This window comes from Acomys minous (assembly GCF_964271855.1).
Source record: "Acomys minous genome assembly, chromosome: 2".
Lineage (NCBI taxonomy): Eukaryota > Metazoa > Chordata > Mammalia > Rodentia > Muridae > Acomys > Acomys minous.
Genome location: NC_140484.1, coordinates 109,505,271 through 109,532,802, shown reverse-complemented (window position 1 = coordinate 109,532,802; position 27,532 = coordinate 109,505,271). Strand labels below are relative to the sequence as shown.

The 27,532-nt window shown below is 47.5% G+C and overlaps 1 protein-coding gene across 1 annotated transcript in view; it reads right to left on the bottom strand.

Annotated features, from left to right (window-relative positions):
- FAM174B (family with sequence similarity 174 member B) overlaps positions 1 to 27,532 on the bottom strand; it is a 40,543-nt gene that overhangs the window by 1,554 nt on the left and 11,457 nt on the right. The window contains exon 2 of the mRNA XM_084801362.1: positions 7,015 to 7,146. Coding sequence (XP_084657488.1) covers positions 7,015 to 7,146 — 132 coding nt within the window. The remainder of the gene's footprint in view (positions 1 to 7,014; positions 7,147 to 27,532) is intronic.

Sequence of the window (27,532 nt, the reverse complement as noted above, 5' to 3'; positions counted from 1 at the left end):
AAAACTTTATTTATGGGCACTGAAATCTGAATTTCCAGCAGCTTTGATAACTCTTGAAATGTTACTCTGCTTTTGGGTCATTTTTTTAAACATTAAAATGTAGAAATCAGAGCTGGGCCTGTTAGCATAGACCTGTAATCCCAGCAGTTGGGAGGTGCAGACAAGAAGGTAAGTCTGAGAAAAGCCTGGGCCGCACAGAGGAGACCTGGGCACAAATAAAACAAAAGCTCGAAGTCATCATCGGTTCTTGAGCTATTGTGACAGCCTGGGATCCATATTGCCTCCGCTCAGCCCACTGAATTAGAAGGATTGGCACTGTTGTGGAGTTACAGGACCTTCAGAAGCCAGGTGCAATGGAAGGCCTCCAGGTCAACTGCAGACGCACCATGATCAAGAGCTATGGGACTCCAATCTCTCCTTTTGTTCTGTGGCTCATAATGTGGTAAGAGGCTTGGCTCTACTACACCTGCTGAGAAGTGTTACCCTACCATGGGGCAAAATGACCACGGACTGAAACCTCCAATTCTGTGAGCCAAAGCAAACCTTTAAGTCATTGTCTCCCCTACCCAGATCTAGCCAAGGGTCAGAACATTCTCTACAGTAGAGTGGAGAGTGGGATATGACTTTCTCACGTACTCTGGTGCCTCACCTTTGACCATGTCCCCTGGAGGGGGAGACCTGGTGGCACTCAGAGGAAGGACAGCAGGTTACCAAGAAGAGACTTGATACCCTATGAGCATATACAGGGGGAGGAAATCCCCCTCAGGAACACTCATAGGGGAGGGAAATAAGGGGAAAATAGGAGGGAGGGAAGAATGAGAGGATACAAGGGATGGGATAACCATTGAGATGTAATAAGAATAAATTAATAAAAAAATTTTAAAAAGTCGTTGTCTCGGGTGGTTTGTTATAGTAATGTAGTAGACTTGACAAGTGCAATAAGAATTTGGCCCACTGGCCAGAGTTTGATGAATTGGGCCTGTGTAAGCATAAGACCAGTGTCTGTCCCCTGCTAAGACTGGGTGTTTGAACAGTCAGGGTCCATGTATGAGCCTGTTCATCTTAAAACTGCAGCTCTAACACAGTGCAGACAACACCAGGAGTACAAGAAATATTTCTACCATGAGTGAAAGTTTACAAGCTGCATCAAAGGAGGTTGGGAAATGGGGCGGGGGTGTAGGAGAGGGCAGGAAATTAGACCCATTAAAGCTGCTTCCTCCATCAGTACTGGAGAATAGGCCTTACATACTCATACATGGAAAAACCAAAGCATGACATGCAAAGTCGGGTGACGGCTTCCAAGTGCAAACCAAGAACGAGGGCCACCTTCCACAGCTACTCCAAAGCAAATGTCTACGAATGACAGCCAATGGCCATGACCTGCTGACCCCCAGGAAGAGCTGGTGGCTGGGAAGAGCACAACACAGGGATGCATTCTGAACAACACATGGCCCCATCACCTGCCTGGATGCTCAAGTTCCGTTGCCCAGGTGACCCCCTCATCTCACATGTGTCATAGAACCATCAGCAGGGAACCTCTGCCAGATCCTGTACCTTCATCCCATGAGCTGTTTATACCCAACCCCCATACCTGTAGGGGAAAAAAGCCACATGTACCCACAGGAGAGCTGCAGAGCATGAGGAGGTGACCCCAGGTCTCCCCCATCAGCTCCTTTCACAGGACAACTAAACCCTGAGGACGGGCGGACAGAGAAGGTGAACTCATGCATCCCAAGCCGTCCACCCTTAAGAAGGAGAAGCAGCCATAAGACGCTGCCACCACCGGAAAGGTATTTAACACCTCCAATTAATCTCTCAGAGTGCAGACCTCAGCCTTGGATGAGGGGGTGAGCTCTGCTTCCACTTCAGACATACCCTCCATAAGTCTGTCTCAGAATTCAACTAGGCATAGATAGTGTCCTACGCCATGGTGATGTCACTGGCGTCTAATATTCCTACAGAAATCTCTCGCCACAAAAGGGGCCAAGCAAGCCTGCTTAGAAGGTTGGTGTGTGTGTGTGTGTGTGTGTGTGTGTGTGTGTGTGTGTGTGTGTGTGTCCCTGAGAAGCCACCCTGTTTCCACACACAGGGAGCCCACCTCAGCAGCAGGGCTGGCAGGGACACCGGCAGCCCGGTATCTTGGTTGCTTTTCCCAGCAGCCGGGTACCTTGGACTGCACTCAACACAGCTGTCCACAATACAAGCAGAAGAGCTCACACGCGCTTGTCCTCCAGGGATGCCTAGAGGGTGTAACAAGCATCTCCTGCGACAAACTAGGGATTTGCAGAGACCCAAAACTGGCTGCAACTGTGCTCCAGGCCAACCAAGCTCAAAACACAAGTCAAATCCAAATGCCTCCTGAATTATGGAACCATTCCAAAACCCCAGGGCCCTCTGTGCTCCATTCAGTTCTTTTCCCCAAACCACAGCGTCCCCAGCTGTGTGAAACACAGGAAGAGGGCTGAGCTGGGGTGTAGCTCCGCTAGTGCTAGCGTGTGTGGGGTCCTAGCTTTGCTACCCAGCACTGGGGTTGGGGATGCTGTCCACAGAAGCCTCCCTGGCCTGTGGCCCCTACCTGACTGGAAACGTGGGGGAAACAAGCCTGCAGCACATGGGCTCTGACTTGATCAGAAAGTCACACACCCAGTGAGAGGCATCCGACCCACCTCACTACCCTGATACCAAGCACAATGCTCCTCTCTTCCCATCATAGAGTAAGTAACCCAAAGCCGTAAGCCATCTGCATCCGATTTCACTGTGCACGCTTCCTGCAGAGAAACCAGAAACATTTGGTGGACAGGAAAAGCAAGTCTCTCTGGACAGGTTATGAGTGTGCAAGTCCTCAAAAACACTCCATAGGACAGAAAGGTAACCTTGAAAACCTTCATTCTTTCATCCCTATCGACACAAAAAGCAGTTCACAATATACCATCCAGGGGGGAAAAGGGCCACAGATCAGCCTTTGTAACAAAGGAGCCTACTTCAAAAGGGAAAAGCAGACCCCACAGACGTGTACTCTCTCACACACTCTCTAGTGGCTGCTGCTAAGTAGTAAGATGACAGCCCCACCCCCTTCACCTTCACCTGCAGCTCCTACACACCTGTACATGAGATGAAGCCACTTAGCCTCCCACCGGTCAGTCTTCTCTGGACCGGAGTGGCCTGCTGTCTGGCTGGCTCACCTACAAGTTCATTCACATCCTCGCTTTTATTTCAACCACAAACAGCAGGAGCCACCACTGCGTGGGGAGCTCCCTGAAGTTCAGTTCTTCAAGTCACCAGGGGAGGTAGAGCAGGGCCTGGCAGCCATCCTGAATGTCTGCAGGAAGGCTCTGACACAGGCCGCCACAAAACAAATGCCGATTCCAGCTGGGAAGGCCGCTGGACAGTGACTAAGGGTCTGAGAAGCGGCAGAAACGGCATGCTAGCAAAGGGAGCTAAGGGATGGGATACAGACACCAGCTGAGAACTGATCACCACAGAGGGTACCAAAGAAGCCCAAGAGCGACTCTTAAGTGCAGAGTGATAAAGTGAAACTTCCTGCAAGACTGAGCAAGGGGGGAGAAGGAAAAAAAAAGTAAGAACACAAAAGATCGAGGCGTGGCGGCACACACATTTAATCCCAGTGTTTGGGAGGCAGAGGCAGGTGGATCTCTGTAAGCTCAAAGGTCAGCCGAAAGACCATAGCTACATATAGTACAAACGTTTACAGAATTAAAGAAGATTACCGGGAACAACTATAGAACAACATGTTTGGAAACTTACAGGAAATCAACAAAATGCCTCAAAACTACTTCTGATCAAAACTGACCCAGGAAGAAATACTGAATATTCTTAGAACTATTCAAGGAAATGAATGTCACTGATCCTAAAAGCTGCACACAGACTGCCTCCGGTGCAGCCAGTTTTTTATATGCTCTACTAAACACTCAGAAAACAAGGAATTCCAATCTTGATTCAAATGAGTCCAGAGAAGGAAAATAAGGAGCCGCGCCCTACTCGTTTTATGAGGCCAGTGTAACTTTTACCAGAGCCTGACGAAGAGACGAAGAACAAATCAGAAAAACAACAGAGCAGTCACCACTCCCTAGAGACAGAGAACGCCTGTACAATACACTGCATGTGGAAAGGTAACATGTGAGCAGGCTCTCTTACCTCCAGAATCCTGAACTGGCTGTAATATTAGAGATTGGGATAGAGGTGAGAACATCCTACTGGGACTCTAGGTGAGAGAAAAGTAGATGAGGAAATAGAAGGATCCAGAGGGTCCTCAGAAACCTACAAGAAAAACATCACGATGGGTGGATCTGGGTCCAGGGGGTTCTGCTCAACCTATTGCACCAACCAAGGACAATACAAGCAGTAAACATCAAACCCCTACCCAGATCTAGCCAATGGACAGGACATTCTCCACAGTTGTGTGGAGAGCAGGGACTGACTCGGACATGAACTCTGGTGCTCCATATCTGACTACTTCCCGGTGATGGGGAGGCCAGGTGGCACTCAGAGAAAGAATAGGCAGGCTACCAAGATGAGACGTGATAGCTTGTGATCATATAGTGGGGGAGGAGGTCCCCCTCGGTCATAGACCTAGGGGAGGGGAATAGAGTGAAAGCAGGAGGGGGCGGGGAATGGGAGGATACAAGTGATGGGATAACAATTGAGTTGTAATCTGAATAAAGTAATTAAACTATTAAAAAAAGAAATTGACTAAACAGAGATTTGACACTCTAATAGGGTAAAGGAAAAGGTATGACCTGCTCAACAGAGCTAGAAAAAGACGTCAAATCCAAAGTTTCCACACAGAGATGGAGGAAAACTCTATGTCTGAGACACTGGTCTTCTTAGACATGCTGTCTAGAACATGAGATGAGAAAAGGGGTCTGTTCCCTGAAGGCCTGGGTGCCAGGGTTGACAGAGCCTAACAGATTTCCAAGCCTGCCCTAGTTCTTCAAGCTGGAATGAGCTCCCTTTCTGGGCTGGAGTAGACTGGCAGGGCTGCTAGCTCTGAAGTACATGTGTGTTTTGAAAGGCCAAGTTCCCCTCCATGGCCTGATGCAAGAGTAAGAATCAAGGATGAGAGAGACCAGGCAGCCACACGTCCTGGCACTTGGCAGGCACTCCCCGCCTGGCACAGCAGCGGCATGGAGCCCCTTTGCATCTGGTGATGCCTGACATAAGGTGTGAGTTTGTTCCCTCCAGGCCCTTAGTGGTCTTCACCTCTTCTAGGCAGAAACCCAGGACCCAGCAAATCCACTTGTATTAATCCTGTACTCTAGGCTGTCAGCCATAGTGAGCTCGTTCTCCATGGCGAGTACCTGCTTTTGGACAGCCTGACTCTCTCTCTCTCTATGTTGTCACTTTTGGGAACAGCCTTTAAACCAGGTTCCTATATAAACTCCATGTGGCAAAAGCCAACAGCAAATTCCACTCGGTGGTCAGATATTAAATGCACACCCTTTAAAACCAGCGGTTAAGACAACAGCCTGCCACCATTGCTTCTGCTCCACAAACAGAGGCAGGAAGAGATCTGACTGGGCCTGGTGTAGGCTTTTGAAACCTCAAAGCTGACCCCCAGTGAAAAACCTCCTCCAGCCAGGCCACATCGTCTCATCCTTTCCAAACAGTTCCACCACCTGGGAACTAAGTATTCGCACCTGTGAGCCTATGGAGGACCATTCTCATTCAAGCCAAGCTGACCCACATAGTAGAATGAAAAGAACTGACTCCTGCCAGTTGCCATACCAACCTCCACATACATACCACAGCATGTATGTTTACATGCTCATATGTACACATGCATGTGCGTGCACACACACACATACACAAATAATTTTTAAATAAAGTAAGGCTATCAGAGATAAGGTCACAAAGGAAGTCACCACAATTTATATACATACATACATACATACATACATACATACATACATACATACATACGTAGTACAACTGATCCACTCCATTACGGTTCTATGCTGCACAATGTGGCACAGGCCTGCAGAAGAACAGAGACCCTTTTTATTGTGAATAATAATGAAACCTTGCAAGCACAGTATGGTGTGGTACATGTATGTAATCCCAACACTCAGGAGACTGAGGCAAGAGAACTGCCATGAGTTCTACACAGAAAGCTCCAGCCAGCCCAGGTTATGAGACGTGTCTCAAACAAAACAATAATGAATTAATTAAAGTGAGGACTGGCAAGACGGCCTGGTAGATGTAGAGGAGCTTGCTAAGCAAGCCCGATGACCTGAGTTTGACCCATAACAAACTCTACAAAGTTGTCCTCTGCACGTATGTATGCATATACACACACACACACACACACACAATCTATACACATTTTGAAATCGAAATGAGACTGTCTTTTAAAGTGAGGTAATTCTCTTCATGCCTTTTTTTGTTTCTATGCACTGAATGTGAGATAAACAAAATGGCTTAACAATAAAACCAATAAAATTACTAATAATGCTATGTGTGTATTATTTTGTGGTATAACTGAATATTGCTAGTTGATTTCATTCTTTCTCTGACAAAATACAGGTCATGGCTTTCCTACCACCTCTGGTATCTAGAATCTGCCAGTTTCAGTGTGTGGCTGTTCCTCATAAAATTTAAATGTGCCAGGTGTGGTGGCACATGCCTTTAAATCCCAGCACTCAGGAGGCAGAGGCAGGTGGACCTAAGTTCAAGACCATCCTAGTCTACAAAGTAAGTTCCAGAAAAAACACACACACACACACACACACACACACACACACACACACGTAAATAAAATTTTAAAGTGATTCATTAACAGTTTCTAAAGCTAATATGGCAGAAAACAACCAAGATAATGCAGATTATTTTTTCTTTCCTCGAACCCCAAATAAGCATATACCTACCAGCCCTGCTCTCCTGGATTCCTGAATCCTGTTACCAGTACTGATAGAAACAGGCTCCACCGTGATACGAACAAGAGAACAAAAACCATCCTACTCAGCCCAGGAGGAAACCTCTGCTCCCAGCCCATACCTATATTTGATGTCAAATACTGTGGCATCCTCATCCTCATCATCCTCTTCATTCAGGGGGGCCATTTCCACACGCTCAGCAGGAGTGGTGATGATGTCATACTTGCGGGTCTTCTTCAACCTTTTTCCTGACCTAGAGGAGGAAAAGCACACTCATGAGAACACGCCTGAGGGAGCAATGAGGCCAAGCCTTCACACAGATGGAGCAGCCTGTTCCAAGTTTAGTTCACGTCCTGATATCTTTAGGCAAAGTTTGCTACCACCTCCAGCCAGGATGCTGTAATCACAAAGCCTGGAGTATGAGTCTCCAAGAGAAAGAACAAACGTAAGATGGCTATGATGGTCCTTTTGTAATCTTGGCACTCCCAAAACAGAGACAGGGGGTCCATGGAGCCAGATGGCTAGCTAAACTAGCCCAATAGGTAAGCTTCCAGTTCAGCATAAAGTAGAAATCAATCAAGCTAGAACCCACAATGGACATTCTATGCAAACACACACACAGACACATTCACACACAACCCACAGACACATGCATACACACACACACACACTCACACCCCACAGATGTATGCACACCCTCACATATACCCCCCCCACACACATGCACATGCACACATACTCACAAACCCCCACAGACACAAGCATGCACACACACACCCCACAGACACATACACACACACAATCACACACCCTAGACACATGCATACACACACACTCACCCCCCCCACAGACATATGCATACACACACACACTCCACAGACACATGCACACACACACACTCACACATCCCAGACACATGCACACACACACACTCACACACACCCCACAGACACATACATACATGAATATGGGGGAGAGGGGCCCAGGCAGCCACAGGACTGAGTTACCAACTTCCTAATCTTTTCTATCTTCCCAAAGCAAAGCCACCTGAGCACCAACAACTCAATACCTGACAGAGATAATAGTCAAACACAACAGTTCAGTAAGGTAAAATGCATGTGAAATAATGCACATGAACAAAAGACCAAATTGTCCTCTGAGGACAAGGACAGCCTGGTTGGAGGTACCACCTTGTAGGATCTGGGTCAAAGTCCAACAAAGTTCTACTTAAGTGAGGTTCCCTCAGTTTCCTCATAAGTACAGTGGGATAGGAGCAGTCTTCTTTGACGGTGAGGCATGATGGCTGAAGCCACACACAGGAGGCTCTCAGAAGAAGTCATTCTGACTTGGCAATAACAAATACAGAAATCACATGTGCTCCAGCCTCTCTCCTGTGTGAAAGGTATTGTCTCCATGGTGAGGGTTACAATACTACACTGTAACCTATGACCTGGCAGAGGGATACTGTGGGACACAGGAAGAGAGGTGACACAAGCCCATAGCATATGGCTCCCTGCATGGAGACTGCAATGGTTTTTGGCGGGGGGGGGGGGGGGGGGGGGGGGGGGGGGGCGGTGTCTGGAAAACGCCTGATGCCACCCAGGGAAAGGGATCTTCTGATGACCACTGACTTTTGCTGTGAGCACCCTAAAAACTTGTCCCTCTGTGGTCTAAGATCTGTTCCCAATTGCTTTGTATTCTCTGCCAGCCTCCTCTTAAGAAGACCGATGCTCTCTATGAAAAAGCAGCCAATCCAAACGCCACTAAGTGGGGTGGTGAGGAGGCTTCCTGCAGATGGCAAGCTGCCCGCCCCCCCCCCCCCCGCCCCGTCCCAGCCACCGCACCAACCTCTCTCCCAGACCACTTGTCAAAGACACTGGCAGATCTTTTTGCCTCTTACCAAAAGAAACTCTTAAGTTCTCAAGGAGCAACAAAACAGAACCTCACTTTTAGGTCCTCTAAAAATGTCTTAGGAACAGCAACATGCTCTTGGCTTCCAAACTCTCAACTGCCGAAAATAGGACTCAACAAACAGCCATGCCATTTACATTGCAAATTTAAGCACCGAGATGTCTCGAGCATAAATAAACCTCTATGCTTTTCCAGGCCTCTCAGGTATGAAGCTTGTTTTCTCTAGACTCAGAACTCACAGACACAGGAGAGGTAAAAGACTCCTGAGGTTCCTCCCCAAAAGTACGCGAGCAGTGAAAAGTAGTTGGCGGTAGGGGACACTTCTGTGGTGCCAATGCCTACAGGCTGCACCAGATGTGCAGAGTGGAATGGGCTCTTCCACGGTGCCGCTGTGTAGTGATCTGAACAGGTAATGATCCCCCGCAGACTCCCATGTTTCAATGCCTGTCCCAAAGGGAGTAGCACTGTGAGGAGGCGTGGCCTTGTTGGAGTAGGTGTGGTCTTGGTACAGGAAGCGTGTCATGGGGGGGGGGGGCTGGCTCAAGCTACTCCCAGCCTGGCCCACAATTCCCTTCTGCTGCCTGCGGATCAAGATGGAGAACTCTCGGCTCCTCCAGCACCATGTCTGCCTGCACGTCACCATGTTTCCCACCATGATGATAATGGACTAAACCTCCCACACTGTAAGCCAGCTAAATATTGTCCCTTATAAGCGTCGCTGCAGTCATGGTGTCTCCTCACAGTAATGGAAACCCTAAGTAAGACATACTGCCTCGGGCTGGAGAGATGGCTCAGAGGTTAAGAGCACTGGCTGTTCTTCCAGAGGTCCTGAGTTCAATTCCCAGCAACCACATGGTGGCTCACAACCATCTATAGTGAGATCTGGTGCCCTCTTCTGGTGTTCAGGTGTACATGCAGACACAACATAGTATACATAGTAAATAAAATCTTTAAAAAAAAAATAAAAAAAGACACACTGCCTCTAAGTCACCCAAGTCCCTATAAGTAACACTAAAAAACTCACTGGTCACCAAGATAGACTCACATGAAATAATACCTTTGGTCTGTTGCTGGGGCCCTATCTGGGCTGAACAGCTGGCAGCTGTCCATGTCTCCTCTTCCTAAGAAGTCATGCAACAGTCCAGACAGAGGGAAGACCATGGCAAATAAGAACCCAGTAACAAAACCTAACACCTCATTGCAGAGTGATTTCTCCTTACGGGTATGAGCACAGGGACAGGTGTCAGTCCACCTGGATTCCAAAATTAGGATGAAGAATGATGCAAACGCCAAGCCTGGGGGCAAGACATTTATCCAGAGACACAGCTAGCCACCCTGTCACAAATGGCATCTTGAGTAACAGAGGTTTATATGCTGGGCTTGCAAGGGGGGCTTATAAGGGGGCTTAACTTATAGCTCCAGCCCCCTAGAACTATAGAGTATGGCTCCCAAGCATTCAAAGCCACAGGGTATAGATGCAGGTGCTCTGAGCTTTGATTGGCAGCAGCCTAGTTTCCAGCAGCTGATGTTACCACTCCTGAGTACCAGGTGTTGGGACCTTCAGCTTTTAACCCTGCATAGGTCTCAGGGAAAGTAAGAGTTTCAGCCTTCTTATCTTCTCACCTTCAGTAGCCTTGGCTTTCTACAGTGTCTGCCCCAGGCCACCACCCTATAATTCCACAACTGCCTTCTTGCTGCCTCTGGGTAGGTAGGTTAACCAGCCTGGCCCACTCTAGCCATGACATGTCACAGCTAGGAAATAAAAGACCATTTGAGAGAAGCCCTATCAGACCTAACTAAGGTTGTAATGTGATGGGGGTCATCCAGGAGAAAAACACAGCCCAAAAAGCAGTGGAAAACAGCCTGCTCATATAGCCAGAGGAAAAGAATGGCATGCTTGTGCGCAGATTATAAGCCCACTTGTAGACTTCTGGCTGAACGGTTGGGAGGGCACTTTCCCCTCCTACCCTGAGTGAGAATGACTGCAAGGTGGGCAGCGGCTTCCAGAGTCCACCCAGGGTAGCCATGCCTGGGGTGGAGTCTTCCAAACATGATGCACATGGCCCAGAACGGTCTCGGCTGGAGGGAGACTTCCTGAACCAAAGCTCTGTGGCTTCAAGTTACTCAACACAGCTGGGGTACCACGATGACGGCGCACAGAAACACTGCTCCAGCCAGGCACAGTGGCATATGACGGAGACAGGGGCAGATGGACCAGGATTTGAAGGCCAGCCTTGGCTGTACAAGTTAAAGGTTAGCCCTGTACTACCTAAGAACCTAACTCAAAGTGGGTGGAGGTAGGAGGGGCCTACTCCATCAGCGGTTCCTTGACCAAGGCAGTCAGGCACAAGGGAAGATTCTGACAGAAATCCCTCTAAGGCAGTGGTTTGCAACCCGCCTAACCTATGGTCCTTCAATACAGTCCAACACATAAAACTTTCATTGCTACTTCATAACAGTAATTTTGCTAATGTTATAAATCATAATATAAACATCTGACATGCAGCCCCTGTGAAAGGGTCACTCAACACTCCCCCAAAGGAGTCACAACCTACAGACTGAGAACCACTGCTTTAAGGGCACCATGGGGCCGACCCTCAGTAGTTTAGTTCATTTTGAAGAAAAATAAACACCAAAAGGTGCTTTATATAACCACATGAACAGTCTTAACAGTACGTAACCCTGCTAACTCCCAGCCAAATACCCTTGGGGAGCGCTGTGTTCTCCTATCCGCCCCAATCTCCACAGTGACTGGAAGCAGACTCTGCTCAGAAACAAAAGTGCTAAGCATATCAACACTGCTGGCCCCACATTCTCTCCAGCAAAAGGAACCTCCTCTCTCCACCCTCCTACCCAGATGGAAGACAATCTTTCCATTGTGTTTTCATGCTTCCTCATCCGTGCCAGCTCCAGCTCCAGTACTGGATGGGGAAACTTAAGCTCAGCCATGGCTCAAAGGCCACAAGCCACCCAAGAACAACTCACAGGGAAGGCCACCCTTGCCGGGCCCCAGGCCCCAATCCCCCGTCCCCCCATACCCCCCTCCCACCCCACCCCCCAAGCCCTCAGGATGAAGGTCGAGGGCAGTCCATGCAGACCCACACACCTTTTTCTCAGGAAGCCAGCCCAACATCTCCCCTTAGCCAATCCATTGCTGTTTGGGGGTGCATCTGGCTGTGACAGTGAAGCCCCTGCTCTGCTCACATGACATGGGCCTGGGCTAAAGAAGCATCTGAAATGTTTAAGAATAGGAAATGTCCCTGAACCTGAGGACTAGAGAAAGCCACCTGTGTACCCGCAAAATGGCCATACCCAAATGGCTTTGGGCTGAGGGGTCACAGTTCTGTCTGTCTTTCTCAGGTATCATAAACTCTGTATAAAGTGCAAAATCTAATGTACAAACATCCAAGTGCATGTGGTGTACCTATCAGTTATCGACCCCTGAGTCTGGGGAGGCTCCGACCTGACCCCGTATTCGGACGGCTCGTCTCTAACACCTGTTAACTTGCTCTCCATCTTCCTGATTGTTCATGTTGACAAAATTAGCCTGCTAGGCTAAAATTAAGGCCTTCTATGTATCCGAGGACGACTCAGGGAAGCAGCACCAACCTCGAGACCTCCCATGGTCGGTGATGCTTTTAATGCCAGCCTCCTCAGCTACACAAACTTAGAAAAGGATCAGGAATCCCAAGATGATACCGAGGATGTAACGGGGAACATTGTGTGTAAAATGATGGGACTATGGGCCCTGAGACACATGGCCACACATTGGCCTGGGTGTTCCTGAATGGACTTAACATCTGAAGTAGGTAGAGCCCACTGTCCTCCCCAGCATGGGTGGGCCTTGTCCACTCTCACCTGAGTGGAACAAAGGGCTGGCTTTCCCTTGAGGAATAGTGAGATGTCTTCCTATCCACTGGACATCAGCTTGGAACAGAGGTTGTTTCTTCGTTTGTTCTGTTAGTTTGGGTTTTTGAGGCAGTCTTGCTATGTATCCCAGACCTGCCTCAAGACTCACATCCACTTCACGCGTGTGTACTACTCCACCAGCCCCATATATGCTCTCTGGACTCCTGCTGAAACAATGGCTGCTTCTCGACCTTAAGCACATCTGCCTTCAGACCAGAACCTAGGGGCTAGAGAGATGGCTCAGTGGTTAAGAGCACCAATTGCTCCCACAGAGGACCTGGGTTCAATTCCCAAGCACCCACAAGGCAGCTCACAACCGTCTGTAACTTCAATTCCAGGAGATCCAGCACCCTCACACAAGCATAAATACCTGCCACCTCATGGGGTTGGCAGGCGGGTACCCCTACAATGAGCAAGTATGTGGTGAAGAGATGAGAGAGAAAGAAGTGGAGCCCTTTCTGCACTATGATGGGAGGTGGAACTGGAGACCAGTCAGTGTCACCAGGCACTGACACCAGAGGCCATGGTGATATCCAGGCCCATACTGCAGGAGTCTGTGTCCCATGTTACCACCAAAACCATGCAGATGTCCAGTAGTCTGGGCTGCCTTGGGGCCATGTTGATGTCCAAGGGCTAAGCTGAGCTGGCCCCACCCCTCACCCAGCTGAGGCATGCAGGAGAGCTAGCTTGGGCATAGGAGAGCTGGTGTGCTGACCAAGTCAGCTACCACCCAAGCCCAAACCCAGAGCTTTAAGTTGGCCCATCCCAACATCTACCACCTATGAGCTGCTAGAACACGTGAAGGGCCCAATCCCGCAGAACCAAAGCTGCAGGATCATCATGACGCAGGCAACAGCAGGTATCCGAGAAGAGTCCTGGTAAAGATCCAGTGCCAATAGTGTAGCAGAAGCCAGAGGCCTAGAACCAGACCAGTCATTGCAATGAACATTTGCAAGTAAAGCTGTTCAAGCAAAGAGTATACTGTGTGACACACCGCAGCTTCCATGGCTAGATGTTTTTAGGTTGGTTGGGTTGGTGGACGGAGGAGGCAAGGCTGGAAAATAGATATGGAAGGACTGGAAAGTGAGTGGGATTGGGATGTATGGTGTGAAGTTGACAAAGAATAAAAAGTTAAAAAAAAAAAAGACCAGAACCTATACCTCCCCCCCTTTCTCTCTCTCTCTCTCTCTCTCTCTCTCTCTCTCTCTCTCTCTCTCTCTCTCTCTCACACACACACACACACACACACACACACACACACACGCCAGATAAAGAGAGCAAGTGGACTCCGCTGTTTCTGTGGAGAGCCCTCACAAATACAGAAGGCCATCAGTAAGGGTCCTCGTGTGTACTTCAAACACCAGCTCTGACATTAGGAGCTAGAGAAACTGCATTTCAAACAATCAACCCTCTGACACAGAATACCCTTTGCCAGGGAAGCACAAGCCCGCTGTGCCATTGTCAGGCATGTTAATCAGACAGAGCTGAGACCGCAGAGAAGTTTATATACTTGGGTCCACTCTAGGCAGAGCTCATATCACATCATGCATCGGAAAGGACATCCACTGCTGGAGGGACACTGTGCAGTGTGGGGACAGAGTGGGCAGAGAGTGGGAGTCTCACACTTCTTCCAAAGGACCTGTCCTTTACCAGCTATGCACCAGGCAGAAGCAGGAGATTTTAGAAATAGAACAGATGAGTGTTTCTCACAGGCCTTCACATTCTAGAGTCTAACTGCCCTGGGTGCAGAGAACCAGGGCATCCTGTATCAGCAAGAGGGAACGCGAGAAACTCGGAAAGTAGCAGTCCTACATGCTGCACTTATATGTGATGATGTTAGAGAACTCACAAGTGTGTTCACACATGCAACTTCACTTCTTTTTCTTGCACTTGCGTGTATGGTATGTGTTCACATGCGTGTGGGTAAGTAGGCTGTGTATGCACTGTGTATCTTCCTCTGTCTCCCTCCACCTTATGTTTTGAGATGGGGTTTTTCATACACCCTAGAGCTCACTGATTGGCTAGATTGGTTGGCCAAGGATCCAGTTGGCTCTACACTGCTCAACTAGCTTTATTATTAATTATTATTATTATCATTATCATTTCACATGTCTGGGTGAATTTGCCTGCATGTATGTCTGTGTACCATATGTGTGCCTGGTGCCAGTGGAGGCCCGAAGAGGGTGTTGGCTCCCCTGGAAGTAGAGTTACATACAGCTTTGAGCTGCCATGTGAGGGCTGGGAACTAACCACAGTCCTCTGGAAGAGCACCCAGTGTTCTTAACTCTTTGAGCCATCTCTCCAGTCCCACACCTAGCTTTGTATGTGGCTGCTGGGGATGCAAACTCAGGTTCTCATGCTTTCATGGGAGGCATTTTGTTGACCAAACCATCTCCCCAGCTCCCATGGGTACAGCATCTAAACAGTCTATAAAGCAATGTCACCGATAATTCTGTCCTCCAGAGACTGAAGTCCAAGAGGTCACTTTGCCCACAGTCACGTGGCTAATTAGAAGTAGGGTTGGGTTTGAAAGTCAAGTGACCAAAGACCTCAGAACTACACTGCTGCCTCCTCCCCACATGATACTTAGAGTTTGAAACATGCCACAAAGAAAGAAGGGGGGTTCTCAAGAACATGGATAGCTCAGGAAGGTCTCAGAGCACAGTGAGCGCCTACCTACCCCAGAGGGACGAAGGCTACCTTGATGCTGATATCCCCAGAAAGCCACCTTGAATTGCCACTCCACATATCAGTGCGTTCCACTCCCAACAAAGAGCCCCATTATACACACACACACACACACACACACACACACACACACACACAAACACACACGCGCGCGCGCGCGCGCCGGAGGGGGGATGGCATGGGGGTAGGGGAGAGAGGAGGGGGAGGGAGAGACCTTTACCTCCCCTTAACTTCAATACCCCAAACAAAAGCCTCATTGTTCCCTTCACTTTCTGGAATACAACTCACACATTCCTACTTGACAGGGATCCAAACAAGCCTCTAACTAACTCTTTACCCAAGTGAGACTCCATAGGACGTGCTGCTTTGAGGCAGGCCAGCATCCACCACTGACCTCTTTTTGGCTTCTCTATCCTCCACACCTGGCCACACCTCCAGCTCTAAGATTAGGCACAAGATTAGGCGTGAGCCAATCAATATGTAACAATCCTCTAGCCCACCAATAGCTGGGCAGAGAGGAGGAGGGCACGACCAAGCAGAGCTGAACAATAGGGCCCCTGCTCACTAGTCTGAGAGGCCTGGATGGTATAAGCTGTCTTATTATCTGACAGAAAGGGGCTGAAGAGAGAGAGGAAGATTCCAGAGGGAAAGAGATCAAGTCTTAAATCTTCTTTGAAGCCAGCTCTCCATGAACACTACAGCGCTGCTCTCTCAACAGAGCTGGTTCAGCCTGGGTTTTCTGTACCACATAACCTAGAGTCCTAATGCCAGAGGGCCTCAAAAGGAAGGCACAGCATGAACTGAAACTAATATCATAATAAATGCCACCTTGAGATATTTTAATAGTAAGGGTTCCACAAGCTGTGTAATTTTCTTGTTTGCTATAACCCTTTTAAATTCTAAAGAACCACTCAGTGGCCAGGCATGGTGGCGCACGCCATTAATCCAGCACTTGGGAGGCAGAGGCAGGTGGATCTCTGTGAGTTCAAGGCCAGCTTGGTGTACAAAGAGAGTTCCTCCAGGACAGCCAGGGCTATTACACAGAGAAACCCTGTCTCAAAAAACCAGACAGAAGTGGGAAGGAGGGACAGGGACAGTGACAGGGAGAGAACCACTCAGTGACAACAACTTGACACTTTCTGCTCAGGTATTACCCGAGTGCAGGTTTTCCAGAAGGTAAGCACACAGTGACTCCTCACAGGGCTGTTAGCAAGCTCAGTAGCCTGAGAGAAAAGCAAAGAGCATATCCCTGTGAGAGTGTGAGGGCCAGAGAAGACATATCACTCTTCCATTCAAACCAAAGCCCACTGCTTGTTTTATGCGTGTTTGTGTGTATCTGTTGTGTGGTGCATGTGTGTGCATCCATGGGGGCCAGCGGTCTACATCACTGCTTCCTCAATCACTCTCCACTGTATTCTTTTAGACAGGATCTCTCACTGAGCCCAGAGCTCACCCGTTAACCAGACTGACTAGATAGTGAGTTCCAGGAACCACCTGCCTCCACTCACCCCTCCCTCATCTCAGAACTGAGATTACAGGGTATAGCCCACCACGCCAGACCTTTATTCACGTGCTAGAGTTCTGAATACCTTCAGGTCTTCATGTTTGCACAGCAAGCATGTTACACACTAAGCCATCTCCCGCGTCCTTTAACATGTATTTCCAGGAAGACAAAGGAAAACTCTTCCATTTTCCCTTGCACTGAGATTTTCATTTAATAACCTATGTATACTAGGAGTAACACTGTCCATCCATGCAGGGTAATTCCTTTCTAACTTTCCTTTTTTTTTTTTAATTTATTCAGATTACATCCCAATTGTTATCCCCTCACTTGTATCTTCCCGATTCGTTTACTAGTAGGTTTCCATGGCCTTTTTTAATACATCCTTAACCTACCACTTCCTTTTCCTCTCCCCTATGGTCCCTGCCCCATTCATGCTTAATCCTTTAACCTCTGATGTTCCTCCTCCTCCTCCTCCTCCTTCTCCTCCTCTCCCGTGCATTCTACTATCCCTCCAATTATTTTTTTTTCTTTCAATTGCGTTGGGAGATAGAAGGATGCCATGTGAGTTTTCATGTCCCCTTCCTTGGGTTAGCCACCCCCTCTCCCCCTGGCTTCTCCCAGATCCCTGCGCCCTCCCTACTTAAGCCTTTCTGCTTCCAGCATTCCTGCTCTCTGAGTCTGTTTTGCCTATAGCCTGTTATCCACTTCCCTCATGTGCCCAAGCCCGAAAAGCACCTTTTCATTTCTTGGCTTCCATTTGTGCTCTCAATTAAACACAAATCACAAGATTAGACGGTAGGATTTGCATATAAGAGAGAAGGTAAGGTGTTTGTCTTACTCGGCCTGAGTTACATCATTCAGTATGGGATTTTTTCCCCCAGTTCTATCCATTTATCTGAAATTTTCATGATTTTCTTCTTTGTCATGGCTGACTAGCATTAGCCCATTGTATATAAACTCCAAATTCTTTTTATGCACTCATCTGGTGATGGACACCTAGGCTGATCCCATTTCACAGCTATTGTGACTATCACAGCCATGAACGTTTATGTGTTAGTGCCTCTGTGGTAGGACATTAAGTCCACTGGGCATATGCCCAGAAGCAGTGCTCCTGGGTCATGTGGCAGCGGTGTTTCTAGTGTTTTGAGAAACTTCCAGGCCGATTTCCAGAACAGTTAAACTGGACTTCATTCTCGCCAACAGTAGGCAAAAGCTCCCCTTTTCGCCACAGCCCCTTTGGCATCTGTTGTCACTTACATCCATAGCCCTGGGCTGCTCTCAGTCTTGGTCAGAGAATCTTCCTTTTGCAGTGGGCAGTCCACAGAGAGATACATTACCAGTCACAGTACTAAGAACAAGAGACTGAGTACTCAGGCCTAACTGGGGCATCGCTATAAACCCTACCTAACTCCATGGAAGAGGAAGCAGAGAGAATACAAGCAGCTAGAGGACGTGGGGGAGTGCTATAAAACCCGGGCACTTCCGGGCACAGGTGACCATCTCATTCACGGACTTACAGCAGCTGCGGCTGCCTGCACAACAACTAACACAAGCCCGAGAGAGCCAAAAGTCCAGTACAGATGTGACAGGTGACTTCCAGACCCCACCCCTTCCTGAGGCACTTCCTCGGCAGTAGGCAGCTGCTGGCAGGAAATGATTCTTTTTGAGAATGTGGGCATTGACAGGATTCCCATCCTCCAGCGGATGGCCCCACACACATGCACACATGGGGTGGCACTAGCTGGACTTAGTAGGTTATTTTTTAAAAAATATTTTTAGCAGGGTGTGGTGGCGCAGGTCTTTAATCTCAGCACTCGGGAGGCAGAGGCACGCAGATCGCTGTGAGTTCAAGGCCAGCCTGGTCTACAAAGTGAGTCCAGGATAGTCAAGGCTACACAGATAGACCCTGTCTAGGAAAAAAAAAAAGAAAAAAGAAAACATGTTTTAAGACATAAAGATGGTAGGGGGACATGCTAAAAATATGAGGAGAGTTGGAGAGAAGAAGTAGGGAGCATATATGTTCTCATGATTGTATATATATATGAAATTCGCAAGAATAAAGAAAAATAATGAAAAGGCAAGAGGGGGTATTACAAAATAAACGTTTGATTTTTATTTCTTCCACTTGGAATGTCATGCCCAGGTTAAGGGTTTATTTACTCAGAAGGCTCCCTAAACGCTGGCCAGAAGCGCATTTCCAGTGAGGATTCAGGCCCCCACTGAGATAAACAGGGAAGCTGGGAAAGCAACTGTCCAGACTTGCCCTCCCTGACGAGACACAGAGCAAAGCAACACCGAGGCCCAGTGGGTAGGCTCAGTTTGGAGTACGTCAGTCAGAGACAGACCAAGGCATCCAGAGATGGAGGTGCGAATCCTGGCCCTTGCCCCGGTGCCTGTGAGTAAGTACGCCGCTCACCCTCAACGCAAACGTTTTCATTCCATGTCTGCTTCTTTCCAGGCGGTTCGAGGGTTCCAGTGGCCGATCTCCCTGCCAACCTACTCCACAGGACCTTACGTTTTCCTCATTTTTTTTTCCTGAGGTCATTAAGGACACCCAATCTGTATTCTGACTCCTGCCAATAGCTCTGCTGTGGGACACAGTCCCCCTGTGATTTTAAGCATGCACACCTTACCTTCTACACCAGCGGTTCTCAACCTGTGGGCCACTACCCTTTTGGGAGTCATATATCAGACATCCTGCATAGCAGATATTTACATTACGATCCATAACAGTTGCCTAGTTACAGTTGTGAAGGCTAGCCTGGGCTGCCCAGGGAGACACCGCCTCCAAAGAACACAAAACAGAGGAAGTGGGCCCAGAGCCAGGAGTCTTCTGCAAAGAAGGAGCAATGAAGAGAGCTGGTTCCTCCAGACAGTAAAGCCACAATCACAATACTGAGCTAGGCTTCCTCATCAGCAAAGAGGCACCAGGCACCGTAGTGGACCAGAGCACCCAAAGACAGACCCTACAGCATCCCAAAACCCAACACAGGATTAAAAATGGCCTTTAAATGACTTGGGGAAAGGCTCCCTATCCAGTGTTTTGTTTGTAACCACCCACTTTCTATCGCAATAAATGAGACAGATAGACTTAAAGGTAGGAAATAACAGTATTCGTTGAAAACATGGAAGAGATCCAAAAGCCATAAAAAGAAAAGAATGGTGAATTCAAACATAGGAAAATAATTTAAGCCAGTGGGGAGCATGAGGAAAAATAATAATAATAATTTAAGTCACGATAATGATAAGCTTGTGGAAATTACCCAATTTGCAGTACAGGTGTAAACTAGCCTCGTTAATGGATGTAAGCAGTATCTACAAATCAAAAAAAAAAAAAAAAAGACCAATCATATAATTGAAAAAATTTGTCAAAGAGTATAAAAACAGGCAGGTCACAAACAGAGAAAAAGCAAATAAATGGCTTTGCATTCTGCAGCCCCACAGTAAGATAAATGCAAATTCAGCCTTTAAAGGGATCCTATCATCCACTTGTAAGTTTAACAAACATCAAAATGACTAACGATGCACAATGGACAGGGGCACGGGACATGGGTTCTCTCATTACCCTGCTGAATACACACACTGTCACACACGCACAGGAAGCAGTTCAGCACTGTCTGTCAGTTACAATGGTACAAACCTCATCAAGAATTTCCTTTTTTAATTCCCGAAATTTGTGGACAAATGGATTGAGCTAGAAATGATCATAATGAGTGAGTTAAGCCAGAAGCAGAAAGACTCAAATGGTATATACTCACTTATATCTGCATACTAGCCCAAGGGGCATGTCGCATGAAAGCCTTCACTTACCAGGAAACTGGGACAGAGGGGAAGACATCCCATTGAGACTCTGGATGAGAGAAGCATGGGAGAATAGCAAAGTAGAAGGATCCAGAGGGTCCTAGAAACCTACAAGTAGAACATTATGGTAGGCAGATTTGGGCCCAGGGGTCCTGCTCAAACTAAGGCACCAGCCAAGGACAATACAGGCGGTAAACTTCAAACCCCTACCCAGATCTAGCCAATGGTCAGAACAGTCTCCACAGTTCAGTGGAGAGTGGGATGTGACTTTCTCATGTACTCTGGTGCCTCATATTTGACCATGTCCCCTGGAGGGGGAGACCTGGTGGCACTCAGAGGAAGGACAGCAGGTTACCAAGAAGAGACTTGATACCCTATGAGCATATAGAGGGGGAGGTAATCCCACTCAGGAACAGTCATAGGGGAGGGGAGTAAGGGGAAAATGGGAGGGAGGGAAGAATGGGAGGATACAAGGGATGGGATAACCATTGAGATGTAACAGGAATAAATTAATTTTAAATTTTTTTTAAAAATTAAAAAAAAAGAATTTCCTTTTTTGTTGGTGCAGTAGTTTGAGCAGACCCCCCCTGGGTCCAGATCCACTCATCATGATGTTCTTCTTGTAGGTTTCTAGGACCCTCTGGATCCTTCTATTTCCCCATTTTCCCGTACTTCTCTCACCTAGAGTCGCAATAGGGGGTCCCCGCATCTACCCCAATCAGTAAACATTGAACCCCTACTCAGATCTAGCCAATGGACAGGACATTCTCCACAGTTGTGTGGAGAGCGGGGACTGACTCTGACATGAACTCTGACGCCCCATATTTGACCACTTCCCCTTGGTGGGGTGGCCTGGTGGCACTCAGAGGAAGAATGAGACTTGATAGGCTGTGACCATACGGTGGGGGAAGGAGGTCTTCTTCTGTCACAGACCTATGGGAGGGGAATAGGATGAAAGAGGGAGAGAGGGAGGAATGGAAGGATACAAGTGAGGGGATAACAATTTAGATGTAATCTGAATAAATTAATTTTTTTAAAAAAAAAGAATTTCCTTTTGGGGATTTTGTCTTAATCATATGCTTCCACTTACATAGTATGACACACAAGCGCCCATTTGTAAGACACCAACCACCTCCACATCATCGACACAGAACTGCTGTCCCTACATGGACAAGGAACATCTCTCATACATGCAAGATTAATATGTATATAAAGACATTAATTACAGATATATAAATATTTAATATGAGACACACAGTATGTGTGTAAAAGGGAGAGAAGATACCCACATGCAAAAACAAATTTGGAAGTCACGTCCCCCATAGAAAATGTACCACATTAAGCCATCATTCACAACAACTGCCCCATAGAGTATTTCTGTAGAAGAGCTAAAGCTACCGAGTTCACAGAAGCAAGCGTAGGATAAGCCTTTGTGGCCTTGGATTAGGCACCGACCTTTAAGCAGAACATCAGAAGCTAAGGCAGAAAAAAAAAAGGATAAATTGAACTTCATTAAACTAAAAAATATTGTGCTTCAAAGAACCCCATTAAGAAAGTAAAGCAGATTGGGATGAGACTTCGTTTACAGTATAAAAATAGTCTTGCATCTCAATAACGAAATGGCGATCCCATTTAAAAATAGGCAGAGGGTCTTTAGTGTGTGTGTGTGTGTGTGTGTGTGTGTGTGTGTGTGTGTGTGTGTGTTTTCCACTAGTTTTTGTAATGTTGTGATAAAACGCTGACCAAAAGCAACGCAGGGATGAAAAGATGTCTTTGGCTTTTGCATCCTGATCGCAGTCCATTGCTGAGGACAGTCAGGGCAGGCACTCAAGCAAGGGTGGAGAAGGGCGCCATGGGGGAGTGCTGCTGGCTGGCTTTCTCTCTGTGGCTAATTCAGCTAGCTTATTGATAGAACCCAGGGCCATCTTCCCAAGCCTAGCACCACCCAGAAGGGGCTGGATCCTCCTACATCAATCATTAATCAAGAAAATGCCCCGCAGGCTTGCCCACAGGCCAGTCTAGAGGAGGAAGTTCCTCAGCTGGGGTCCTCTCTAAACAGATAACTCTAGTTTATGTCAACTTGACACAAACCACCAGCACAGCATGGTTGAGTAGATGTGTAATATATACATGTGTGTGCGCATGCGCGCCAGCCAGTGCATGCACCCAAGCACATTCAGAGTCCAGAAGAGGACACTGGGTGTCCTGCTCTATCTTTTGCCACCTAATTTCCTCAAGACAGGGTCTGTTGCTGAACCTAGAAGTAAGCTTCATCCAGCAAACCAGGGATGCTCCTATCCTCTGCCCTGGGCCCTCACATACGTGTACAGCACATGGCCAAGGGACCACACTTGGTTCTTTACACGGGTGCTGGTGGCTCAAATCCAGGCCCTAATGCTTTACCAGCAAGTGCTCTTACTCCCTGAGGCATCTTCCCCAGTCCCTAGGCAAAAGATCACCACAGTTCCCTAAAGCCAACGTGCAAGCGGCCAATAAATACGTACAGCGAAGGTCACACCATTACCAATCAGCACAGTGCAAAGAGAAACACGGTGAGGTACCACTTCATACTCTCTAGAGTCACCGTGGTTCTCAACCTGTGGGTCGCAACCCCCTTTGGGGGTCACATTTCAGGTTGATCTGGTATTTACATTACCACTCATAACAGTATCAAAAATCAGAGTTATGAGGAAGTACAAAGGAAATCGTTTTATCGCTGGGGTCACCACAACATGAAGAAGTGTATTAAAGTATCGCAGCGTCAGGGAGGTTGAGAACCACTGCTCTAGGGTCAAAAGGCCAGACAGCAGCCAATGTTAGCAGGGATATGAAGCAACTGTGTCCTCCGTGTGCTTCCGGTGAGACACAGAACAATATGGTGGCTTGCTAAGCAGTCATCGGCCTTTTTAAAAGTTAAGCACAGAACTTACCAAATGGCACAGCAGGTCCACTCTTAGCTCCATACCCTAGAACCCTGTGTTTGTACACACACTTAGATGCAAACGTTCAGTACAGCATTGTTCATAAAAGCCAGAAGGCAGAAACAATTCAAATATGTATCCACTGAGAATATAGTCTTAGTTACTTTTCTGTTGCTACTGTAAGACACCCATAACCAAAGCAACTAATAAAGAGAAGGATTATTGGGGGCTTACAGTGTCAGCAGGTGAGTCCATGACCATCGCGGCAAGAAGCACAGCAGGAAGCAGGCAGCCGCGGTGCTAGAGCAGTAACTGCGAGCTTCCATCCTGGTGTACAAGCATGAGGCGGACAGAGAGCAACCTGGGAATGGTGTGGACTTCTGAACCCTCAAGGACCACGCCCATGACACACCTCCTCTAACAAGGCCACGCCTCCTAATCCTTCCCAAACAGTTCCAGCAACCGGAGACGAAGCACTCGAATATACGAGCCTATGGGAGCCACTCTCATTCAGACCGCTACGTATGGATCAATGACAGGTGAAATACAGAGCTGGAGAGACGGCTCGACAGTTAAGTGCATCTAAGGTTCTTGCAGAGGACCCAGGTTTGGTCTCCAGCACACACATTGGGCAGCTTAAAACCACCTGTAACTCCAGCTGTAGGGGGAAAGCCAACACCTCTGACCTCTGCACTCACGTGTAAATATCCATACACAGGCACCCCCACATACCCATGATTTTTAAATGAAGATTAATCTTGGAAAAAATAAAATGATACATTAACTAAATAGAATGCTACTGTTTGGGGGGGGAGGGGGCAGAACTGAAGCAATGGTTCATGCTTTGATACAGATAAATCCTGAGAAAACAATGTCAAGTAAAACAGACCACATGCTGTGTGATCCTAGTCATATGATAGTTCAAAATCGATGCAGAATTAGTGGTCGCCCAGCACTGGGGAAAGGCATATGGAGAGTGAGCCATAACGGAGGCAGGGTTTCAGCCTGGAGTGATGAACATGTTCTAAAATTGATCTTTGTGATGGATGTATAAGTCTATGAATAACCTTTTTTAAAAAAACATAATGTTGGATGCTTTAAAGAGGTGAACTGAGCACTCAGGAGGCAGAGGCAGGTGGACTGCTGTGAGTTCGAAGCCAGCCTGGTGTATAAAGTGAGTCCAAAGCTAACACAGAGAGACCCTGTCTCAAAAAAAAAAAAAGAGAGAGGTAAACTGTGTAGCATGTGAAGTAAATTTCAGTAAAGTTATATGCATGTGATTATTACATTAACTCATCTCTATACTTATAATCTCTCTGAAAATAGTCACAAGAAATTGACAACATCTAGTGAAGGAAGGAAACAACTGAGGGACACGTGTGACTTTTGTTTACTATCTACTCCTACTCCTTGTGCACAGATATAAATTGTTTTGGATTTTGTTGTTGTTGTTGTTGTTGTTGTTGTTGTTGTTGTTGTTGTTTTGCAATGGGGGCTCAGACAGACCTCCAACTTGCTATATAGCCAAGGATGACCCAGAACTTCTGTCTCCTATTTCCGTGTCTTGAGTGCTGATATAACAGGCACAGGCCACCCTGACTAATTCTATGAACCTGGGCATTCGTGCATGCCAAGCAAGCATTCTACCAACTGAGATACCTACGTACCCCAGACCAAGTTCTGTGTTTTAAAGTAAATAAATTTCAAAATTTCCAAGTACATCATTAAATTTGAAATGGACCAGGTTGTCCCTCCCAGAACCCACCCAGGAGCTGCCATGCCTGCTCCAAGTGGCTGTGTGTTCTCCTGACCTAGTGGCTTTAGGACTCACATGCAGCAACTCAACTGTCTCGTGTCAAGCCCTTAAAGCCCTACTGCAGCTTAAGGCTAAGTATGGCATCACCTCTGACTCAAGGATACCTCAGCAGAGGAAACGAAAACAGAATGTGGGAATTGGGAAGACCCGGCAAGCAGCTGCTGAGCACAGATGGGAACGCACCCTGCAGATGAGCCTGAAGGTTGGGTCCGAGGTTCTGAAGACATGTCTGATTATTATTATTATTATTATTATTATTATTATTATTATTATTATTATTATTATTATATTGCTATTGGTATCATCATCATCATCATCATGTCTGAGCTCCCTTCTGTACCTTCTCCTCAGAACATGAGCAATAAATAACTGGGCCTCCCCTAGAAAAGCAATTAAACTTGAAGAATGGTAGATCATGACCACATACCACCCTTTCCAGTCCTGGCCTCTGCCATACACCATACAGAAGAAGAGGTGTCTGAATCCCACCTTAGCCAAGATCACTACAGAAAAGCAACCACAGCCTGTTACCAATGCCTCCTTCCCCCAGCAGCCTGCCCTGAGCACAGCCCACTGAGCTCCATCTTCAAGTGCCCTGTATGGCAGTCTCAATGAGCCAGTATGATTTGAATCTCATCTTGCTCCACTACGAATGGTCAACTTCAATTAAACAGAGTCACCTGTAAGAAGGGCATGTCCCTTTAGGACAGCAGGAACATTCGCTCTCCAGCAGTGGGCTCTGCCTCAGTTGGTCTGCCCGGACCTCCTGATGCTGTGTTGAGATTCTTCACAGACACCCACTCCTCACACAGTCATGGTGCTGCCCCACCCCATGTTGCTACCCCAGTATACCAACATTGACCCAGCCCAGCGACTCAAGGAAGCAGGGCAATGACTCAACTGCTACAGTGCCCTGTAGATACAAGGAACCCTTGGTGTGACATAAATATAGCAAGCATGAATGCAGATAGTAAACAAGCACTGCCTTCACATCGAAGACCCAAAGAGTGGTGCCTGGAGGTGTTGGAACAGCTCAGTGCATACCGGTGCTTGCTGAAATGCCTCATCACCTGAGTTTGATCTCTAGGACTCACATGGTAGACACTAAATATCAACTCCCATAAATTTCCTATACACACACTGCAGCGTATGCTCCCATACATGCACAAACAAACACACTAAAAATATATAAAAATACATATCTGTGCCCCATGCAATAAATACATAAATGTAAACAATAAAAATAAAAGGAGCATTGCCATTCTTAGTCTAAAGGGGGCAGCAGCAGCTAGCTCCTGTTCCTTCCTGAGCTGAGGCCCATGGGCACTGTACCACCAGGTGTCCTGACCTGGCAAGAGATAAGAGGCCCAAATCTTTACATCAAGTGTTCTCAACTCTCCCAGTCTTCAAAACCAGTACCAGATCAAAACCAGGCAGAATAGCATGCCTGTCCGTAGTCTAAATTTCCAACCCCCAGGCCTGTTGGCAAAATCTGTCTCAGTTTCTCGGCAGTGGTTTACATGGTCATGAGTGGCAAGCACGAGTGATATTTAATAATTCTACTAAAAGCCTCTGAGCCTGGAAAGATGTAATGATACACACACACACTTCAACCAAGATCCCCTCCTTCTCCCTCTTCCCTGGCAATGCCACCATGATCAACAAACCAATCTGCTTCCTGTCTCCACTCCCTGGGGGTTGGCCAAATGGTACCAACTATAGATAGAACCCAACACTGGCACCCAGGACCGAGGCCACGGGGTTAGATAACATGAACCAAACAATGCCTAAGAGCTCAACCACAGATAAAGGAGCTATAGATCCGGCTGTCCCCTTCACCTGTCACCCTCATACTCTGAAGGGTGATCTCACTTGTCCTCTGAGACAAATACAGCACACCCTGGGTTTGACCTTTCGCAGGGACCCATGTGAAACATAACCACAGCCAATGCCCCAGTACTGTTCTTGCAGCTGCCAGGTGTGTTTACAAAGGGCTGGGTCTATTTTGTTTGTATAGAAGGCTGGAGGCAGGGGAGACAAGCAGAAAGAAAAGAAAGTAACCTCTAGACTTCACTGTTTTGAGAACACT